General features: G+C 45.7%; 1 protein-coding gene across 1 annotated transcript in view; it reads right to left on the bottom strand.

Annotated features, from left to right (window-relative positions):
* The window catches only part of LOC139458119 (monocarboxylate transporter 12-like), a 10,220-nt gene extending 1,736 nt beyond the window's left edge, over positions 1 to 8,484 (bottom strand). The window contains exons 1-4 of the mRNA XM_071239426.1: positions 8,241 to 8,484; positions 6,616 to 6,759; positions 4,350 to 5,111; positions 142 to 411 (exon numbers count right to left, since the gene is read on the bottom strand). Coding sequence (XP_071095527.1) covers positions 142 to 411; positions 4,350 to 5,111; positions 6,616 to 6,759; positions 8,241 to 8,484 — 1,420 coding nt within the window. The remainder of the gene's footprint in view (positions 1 to 141; positions 412 to 4,349; positions 5,112 to 6,615; positions 6,760 to 8,240) is intronic.
* Positions 8,485 to 8,902: the final 418 nt, after the last annotated feature.

The following is an 8,902-nucleotide window of genomic DNA, read 5'->3' as shown; positions in this document are numbered from 1 at the left end:
TGCTTCACGAATTGCCACCAATTATCAGGACATTTGCTCCTTTTAAGTAAATAAACATCGTCAATGATGGTTGTTTCACCTATCTCAAGACCAAAGACGTCGATTCTCTTTATATACTAAATATCTTGAATGAATGTTTACCTATCCCAAGACCAAAGATGGCTACGTAAGCGGACAGCAGACCATAGCTGCCATAGAACGGAACCAGTATCGTAGCAACGCCAGCGATGATGAGGGCTATGTTGTTGATGAGGAGGCAATCAGCCCACGTCTGGTCGGAGACGAAGCCCACGACGACCCTGCCCACGGTGTTGGTGATGCCGATGATGGAGATGAGGAATGCTGCGTCTTTCAGAGAGATATCCATGTCCAGGGCCATAGGGGGGATGTAGGTGAAGGGCACGAAGAAGCCTGGAAGGGAAGATAACTCAGTCAATACTCGTCAAGGCGAAGGTCATTTAGTAATTTCATAAAAATCACAACATTAACTGCGGGGCATATCTGGTGAAGATCTTACCATCCCAAGTAGGTGTAGGTCACGTGGGGTGAACTATGAAGGACCTTTGTCCATCCCCTCCAAATGGGGGGTATCTGGGTTTTCGGCTAATCTGCGGTTTCATTTCTTAACTACCTGGGTGGGCGGGTAGCCTAGTGGTTAAAGCGCTCGCTCGTCACGCCGAAGACCCGGGTTCGATTCCCGACATTGGAATCAGTGTCAGAAGCACATTTCAAGGCATTATGTATTCTGTTCTAAATGAGTTGTAACAACAGTTTAAACGCCTCGGCAGTGGCTGGTTGATTAGATTGGAGGGGTTGACGGATCTTCTATGTCAGAGAAAAAGATCAATCTCTTTAAAATCAGACCTCAGTTCTCGCTACCGCTAAACAAAGACCTGAGGACATCCCACTGAGGGTAACGTCAGAACGACCTTTCATCCGACCAATCAGAGCATCGCTTACCGGATTATAAAAGTGACAGTCGGAATGTGATTTCTAATCATGCAAACCTCGAAAACTTTAACTCCGAACGATAGTTACGGGTTTAACGACTGAAACCATACAATCTAGACCATCTATTAGCCATTCCAGAATGAGATTGAGAAAAAGATCTGAATTTCATTAGATTCGATCACATGGAATCGACCTAGCATTTCTAGCAATGGCAATCATAGAATAAGTGGGGACACGATCCGGTGTGCAGAGTTGCGTCCCTTGGGACCAGAAACGTACGATTGTGGGTTCGAATCCCGGTTCGCCCCGATTATGTTTCTAGGTTTGTCAGCACCATACCCGTGCTCGTGGGTTTCATCAGGCTAGTACATGTCTAAGACCTGCATCACATTGGGCACCCAACCCCACCCACCCCACCCCCCCCACCCCCCCATCACACACACACACACAGTAAGCTGACACGTTGAGACAGGACTTGACTCCCTCATGAAAAAGCATCATGAAATGCGTAACTAGGCAACGATGAGACAGCGCCATTGCATGGCGCCAGACACGGCGTGCCTCATTTGTTCCGGGTTGGAGGAGATGTACACGGGGGCACGGGGAGGAGTCATTGTTGTAAAGACGCAAACAAGAAACTTTATCTTTCTGACACACCTGTATAATGGTACACGTAAATACGAAATAGATGAATAATTATGAGAATTGTTTTTGAAACAAACCTAACTGTAAATTATTACCACTGATCTTAATGTTTAGGGAAGAGAAATGTGTTTTTTTCAATCAATCAGTCAAGCAATCGTTTTGTCGAATCCCCTTTTGATCACGGTCAAAGATCTCATGGTAGCACTGCATGTGGATGTAGTCAATGGTCTTACAGTAGCACTGCATGTGGATGTAGTCAATGGCCTTACTGTAGCATTGTATGTGGATGTAGTCAATGGTCTTACAGTAGCACTGCATGTGGATGTAGTCAATGGCCTTACTGTAGCATTGCATGTGGATGTAGTCAATGGTCTTAATGTAGCACTGCATGTGGATGTAGTCAATGGTCTTACAGTAGCACTGCAAGTGGATGTAGACAATGGTCTTACTGTAAGACGAGTGGATGTAGTCAATGGTCTTACAGTAGCACTGCAAGTGGATGTAGTCAATGGTCTAACGGTAGAACTGCACGTGGATGTAGTCAGTGGTCTTACTGTAAGACGAGTGGATGTAGTCAATGGTCTTACAGTAGCACTGCGCGTTGATGTAGTCAATAGTCTACCGGTAGCACTGCATGTGGATGTAGACAATGGACTTACTGTAGGACGGGTGGATGTAGTCAATGGTCTTACAGTAGCACTGCATGAGGATGTAGTCAATGGTCGTACAGTAGCACTGCATGTGGATGTAGTCAATGGTCTTACTGTAGCACTGCATGTGGATGTAGTCAATGGTCTTACTGTAGCACTGCATGTGGATGTAGTCAATGTTCTTACTGTAGCACTGCATGTGGATGTAGTCAATGTTCTTACTGTAGCACTGCATGTGGATGTAGTCAATGGTATTACTGTATCACTGCATGTGGAGGAAGTCAATGGTCTTACAGTAGCACTGCATGTGGATGTAGTCAATGGTCTAACGGTAGCACTGCATGTGGATGTAGACAATGGTCTAACGGTAGCACTGCATGTGGATGTAGAAAATGGTCTTACTGTAAGAAGAGTGGATGTAGTCAATGGTCTTACTGTAGCATTGCATGTGGATGTAGTCAATGGTCTTACTGTAGCACTGCATGTGGATGTAGTCAATGGTCTTACAGTAGCACTGCATGTGGATGTAGTCAATGGTCTTACTGTAACACTGCATGTGGATGTAGTCAATGGTCTTACAGTAGCACTGCATGTGGATGTAGTCAATGGTCTTTCGGTAGCACTGCAAGTGGATGTAGTCAATGGTCTAACGGTAGCACTACATGTGGATGTAGACAATGGTCTTACTGTAAGACGAGTGGATGTAGTCAATGGTCTTACTGTAGCACTGCATGTGGATGTAGTCAATGGTCTAACGGTAGCACTGCATGTGGATGTAGTCAATGGTCTTACTGTAGCACTGCATGTGGATGTAGTCAATGGTCTAACGGTAGCACTGCATGTGGATTTAGTCAATGTTCTTACTGTAGCACTGCATGTGGAGGAAGTCAATGGTCTTACTGTAGCACTGCATGTGGAGGAAGTCAATGGTCTTACTGTAGCACTGCATGTGGATGTAGACAATGGTCTAACGGTAGCGCTGCATGTGGATGTAGTCAATGGTCTAACGGTAGCATTGCATGTGGATGTAGTCAATGGTCTTATTGTAGCACTGCATGTGGATGTAGTCAATGGTCTTACCATAGCACTGCATGTGGATGTAGTCAATGGTCTTACGGTAGTACTGCATGTGGATTGTATCAATTGAGTCTTTTGCAATTTTTGATTTGCATCTAAGAACCAGTGCAGGTATATCTTATGAATGTGGTGCAGCTGTAATGTTTACTTAGAAAGTTGTGACGAATTAGTTTGATATATCTTTGACACTTATAGTGGGTATCATTACGAAACTCCGAAACCAAATTTTTAAAGAAACGTATCTTTGTCTTTGTGTGAAATGATATTTGTACGTACGAAATACATAACTATTTATGAAAATATATTTTTTAAACATTCAAAACTGTTAGTTATTACATGAAACAAATTTAATTAGATTAGATTAGACACCAGGGAGACACGTCCTGTCCTTGACTGGTTGATCTGCCCTAGAGCACAGTCTAGCTTCTTCCGATCTTTTTCCCCAGCGAAATGTTGACCCATTTCCGTGAAACGTGTCTGTGTGTCCAGACGGATGGAGACAGGCCTACAGCATATGACACACGTTGCGGGGAACATTGACCCAATTTCCGTGTAGCGAGATATTGGCACTTTTGGACAGCATGAATAATTGACGTGTCAGGCGACAGGAGTAAAACTATTACCATTAGGAGGTAATTATGACAGAGAAGTATGGTTCAGTTTCTTCATGTGTCCTTGTGCAGATCTACTTCAAAATAAAATTATATTTCAACATTGTAGCTATTACTTTGAAGACAGTTATGAAGAAATACTAATAAACTTAACACTATATATATATATATATATATATATATATATATATATATATATATATATATATATATATATATATATATATATATATGTTAACAGTATCATGTGTACCGCTATGCTTGTGTCAACATAATACCCTATGTTCCTTGAAAACAACAACAAATGGTTCAGAAAGTCATTGTTGTGAAAACATGTTACTAGTTTTGTTTTCATAATAATAAATAACACTTGACACGTGGATCAGGCCAGGGAGTAGGGAAATGCAATACTCACCCATCATACAGAGGAAGCACGAAATCCCATACAGTAAAAATGTCGGACTTTTAAGAAGTGAGATGTCGAACACAGACAACAGTCCCCGCGCGGCACGGGTACATGGAGATAGATCCCCCTCCTGCTCCTTGCCCCTCCCCGGCTGCAGAGACTGGTGGGAGGTGAACACTGCCTGGGTATACTCCTTTTCTGAGCCAGCCTGTGTAAACTCCTTTAGGTTCTTGATACTCCCACTATAGAATATATCTTTTCTCTCCAGGGGCTGCAGGTAGGAGTGTTTATGTCCTTGGTGCCCATGTTTTCCGTCCTGGACTAACGTCCCATGACTGTGAGCAAGTCTAGCTATATCACTTTGTCCTTTAATCACCGACACCTGACCATTGAGAGGCTTATTTAAGTTCATGTCGTAAGATCGACTTCTTACCATTGGTTCAGCGCTTTTTCTGTTTTTGGAATATATTGGTTTGTTGTCTCCCATCTCCGCAAGCTGCATGTCGGAATTGTCACTGTGCGCGCATGTAGCCGCCGGTAGAGGGCGGTAGAACATGCTAAAGATTGCGCCGTTGAGGACGAGACCGGACATGATCCACGTGGTACCTTGCCAGTTGTACTCGCCCAGGAGGAACTCCGAGAGCGGGGCGAAGACGAAGGTGCCGATACCGGAACCGCAGCACGCAATGCCTGTGGCTAAAGCTCGCCTCTTGTCGAAGTAGTAGCCCACCATGACTATAGCTGGGAGATACATCAGCCCGAAGCCCAGCCCTGAAACACAACATGCAACGAGCTGGGAACTACTGAATAACGTGATGACTGAATGTGCTAAGGAGGTATCTGCATCATGCATCACTAGCCCGTAGAGTCCTTGATTGACTGTCGAGAAGTACTACAATTGCTTAATATATTGGTCATTTCCATGTTAGATACGAAAACAAAACTACCAGGGGAATTTTAAGTCCAAACTAGATACAGTAAATTGTATTTGTATTTGGTAAATCTATCACGAAACATACCAGACATATCAGACATACAAAACTCCCGCGGGCTAACTGTCACTTACTGACTGACTTATCTCCCCTGTATTGTTATGTTATCCTACCTGGCGAGGACTGACTCATTTACCTCCCATTCCTCAGCGTGTTATACCCGGCGAGGACTGGCTGACTTAACTCCCCTGAACCAGCTTGTTATCCTACCTGGCGAGGACTGACTGACTTACCTCCCCTGAACCAGCTTGCTATCCTACCTGGCGAGGACTGACTACCTTACCTCCCCTGAACCAGCTTGCTATCCTACCTGGCGAGGACTGACTGACTTACCTCCCCTGTATCAGCTTGCTATCCTCCCTGGCGAGGACTGACTGACTTGCCTCCCCAGAACCAGATTGCTATCCTCCCTGGCGAGGACAGGATGACTTACCTCCCCTGAACCAGCTTGCTATCCTACCTGGCGAGGACTGACTGACTTACCTCCCCTGTATCAGCTTGCTATCCTACCTGGCGAGGACAGACTGACTTGCCTCCCCTGAACCAGCTTGCTATCCTCCCTGGCGAGGACAGGATGACTTACCTCCCCTGAACCAGCTTGCTATCCTACCTGGCGAGGACAGACTGACTTACCTCCCCTGAACCAGCTTGCTATCCTACCTGGCGAGGACTGACTGACTTACCTCCCCTGAACCAGCTTGCTATCCTACCTGGCGAGGACTGACTACCTTACCTCCCCTGAACCAGCTTGCTATCCTACCTGGCGAGGACTGACTGACTTACCTCCCCTGTATCAGCTTGCTATCCTCCCTGGCGAGGACTGACTGACTTGCCTCCCCAGAACCAGATTGCTATCCTCCCTGGCGAGGACAGGATGACTTACCTCCCCTGAACCAGCTTGCTATCCTACCTGGCGAGGACTGACTGACTTACCTCCCCTGTATCAGCTTGCTATCCTACCTGGCGAGGACAGACTGACTTGCCTCCCCTGAACCAGCTTGCTATCCTCCCTGGCGAGGACAGGATGACTTACCTCCCCTGAACCAGCTTGCTATCCTACCTGGCGAGGACAGACTGACTTACCTCCCCTGAACCAGCTTGCTATCCTACCTGGCGAGGACTGACTGACTTGCCTCCCCAGAACCAGCTTGCTATCCTACCTGGCGAGGACAGGATGACTTACCTCCCCTGAACCAGCTTGCTATCCTACCTGGCGAGGACAGACTGACTTACCTCCCCTGAACCAGCTTGCTATCCTACCTGGCGAGGACTGGCTGACTTACCTCCCAGGAATCCGTAGGTGAAGGTGAGGAGGGCGATGTTGGTGGAGAAGGTGGAGACAAACAGCGCCACGGACGACACGACAGCCCCGGTGATGGCGACAGGACGACAGCCGTACTTGTTGACCAGCATACTGACCCCAGGCCCTGGAAGTGGGAGACGAAGGTCATCATGGAATAACATTTCAATAGGACATACGGCTTCATCATTGGACGAGAGAACGGTCACAATACGGCGAATATGACGTTCATAGGCGTATTAAACGTGGAGACTACTTCCACAATCCTTGGGAAACCCCTGGGAATTCCCGAACACATACAGAACTGATCAGTTTGACCAAAGACGTATGTAAGGCTTTAATCTTACTCTTTAATCTTGAATTTTTAGCTTACAATGGGAAAAGTCAGGGAGTATCTAAGAATAACCACGTTACGACCGGCATAGTGAACACAACGAAGAAATTCTAAGAAAATATCCTAGTGTCGACTTGATCCGCTTCTTGAAGATAATCTACAGCAATCTATGCATTTGATTCAGTATCTAATGGACACCTCACCCACTATTTTTTCCACTTTTCAACGTGCTCTATATTTGGAATGTGTTCCATCCATTTGACATCAATGGCCTTGCTAACTCAGGTCTGTACATGTATGTATCCTCCTGGATCGGAGCAACTGAAAATGTCCGATGAAGTCACTACGTTATTTGGAGAAGTCGTTCAAATGTCTGATGAGGTCACTACATTACTTGAAGAAGTCATTCTAATGTCTGATGAGGTCACTACGTTATTTGGAGAAGTCGTTCAAATGTCGCATAAGGTCACCACATTATTTCGAGAAGTCGTTCTAATGTCTGATGAGGTCACTACGTTATTTGGAGAAGACGTTCAAATGTCGGATAAGGTCACCACATTATTTCGAGAAGTCGTTCAAATGTCTGATGAGGTCACTACATTATTTTGAGAAGTCGTTCAAATGTCTGATGTGGTCACTTCATTATTTAGAGAAGTCGTTCAAATGTCTGATGTGGTCACTACATTATTTAGAGAAGTCGTTCAAATGTCGGATGAGGTCACTACATTATTTAGAGATGTCGTTCAAATGTCAGACGAGGTCACAGCATTATTTAGAGAAGTCGTTGAAATGTCGGATGAGGTCACTACATTATTTTAGAGAAGTTGTTCAAATGTCGGATGAGGTCACTAGATTATTTAGAGAAGTTGTCAAATGACCGATGAGGTCACTAGATTATTTAGAGAAGTCGTTCAAATGACCGATGAGGTCATTACACTTATTGCGACATTGTGGATGCAGGTACACACCAATAAAGAGGTCACTACACTTATCGTGACATTGTGGATGCAGGTACACACCGATAATGAGGTCACTACACTAATCGCGACATCGTGGATGCAGGTACACACCAATAATGAGGTCACTACACTAATCGCGACATTGTGGATGCAGGGACACACCGATAATGAGGTCACTACACTTATCACGACATTGTGGATGCAGGTACACACCGATAATGAGGTCATTACACTTATCGCGACATTGTGGATGCAGGGACACACAAATAATGAGGTCACTACACTTATCGCGACATTGTGGATGCAGGGACACACCGATAATGAGGTAGGAGCCGTTCAGCACGGAGCCGATCCAGGAGGTGGTGGCCTTGTTGGCGCCGAAGTGTTCCATGAACCTGTTGAAGAAGATGCCCTGACTGAAGCACACGCCGTCCACGAGCACGCTGATCATGAAGGAGGAGAACGTGACGACCCAGCCCCATCCCCCATCAGGTGGGCGTGGCGCGGGGGTACCTGGGGACTTGGCTTGGCCGACGTCAGCAGGTTCAGCTTTCGCCATCTGAGATGAGGATGAAGATGAACAGTAAGTGAGTGAGTGAGTGAATTATGTTTAACGCCGCTTCTTACAGTATTACAGTTATATCACGGCGTGTCAGCTTCATGTGGGAGGAAAGCCCGAAGTGATGCAGGTCTCAGACATTTACCACTTCGGTGAAACCCACGAGCACGGCTATGGTGCTGACAAACCTAGAAACATAATCGGGGCGAACCGGGATTCGAACCCACAATCATAGGTTTCAAAGGACGCAATTCTTCACAGCGAATTGCAGCGCCTTAGACGACTGGGCCACCCGTGCCCCCATGAACAATTAAAATGCATGGAGAGACCTCACATTATCGTGTGGTTCGTGTGATGAATGAATTTACTAACGTTTGGTAAAGTAGAGACACTTTATGGATAACAGCCTCATTGTTAA

This window comes from Haliotis cracherodii, unplaced genomic scaffold (genome assembly GCF_022045235.1).
Source record: "Haliotis cracherodii isolate W230 unplaced genomic scaffold, xgHalCrac1.p SCAF_12, whole genome shotgun sequence".
In the NCBI taxonomy this organism is placed as follows: Eukaryota; Metazoa; Mollusca; class Gastropoda; order Lepetellida; family Haliotidae; genus Haliotis; species Haliotis cracherodii.
The sequence above is the reverse complement of the archived record's forward strand: the minus strand, read 5'-3'. Positions and strand labels throughout refer to the sequence as shown.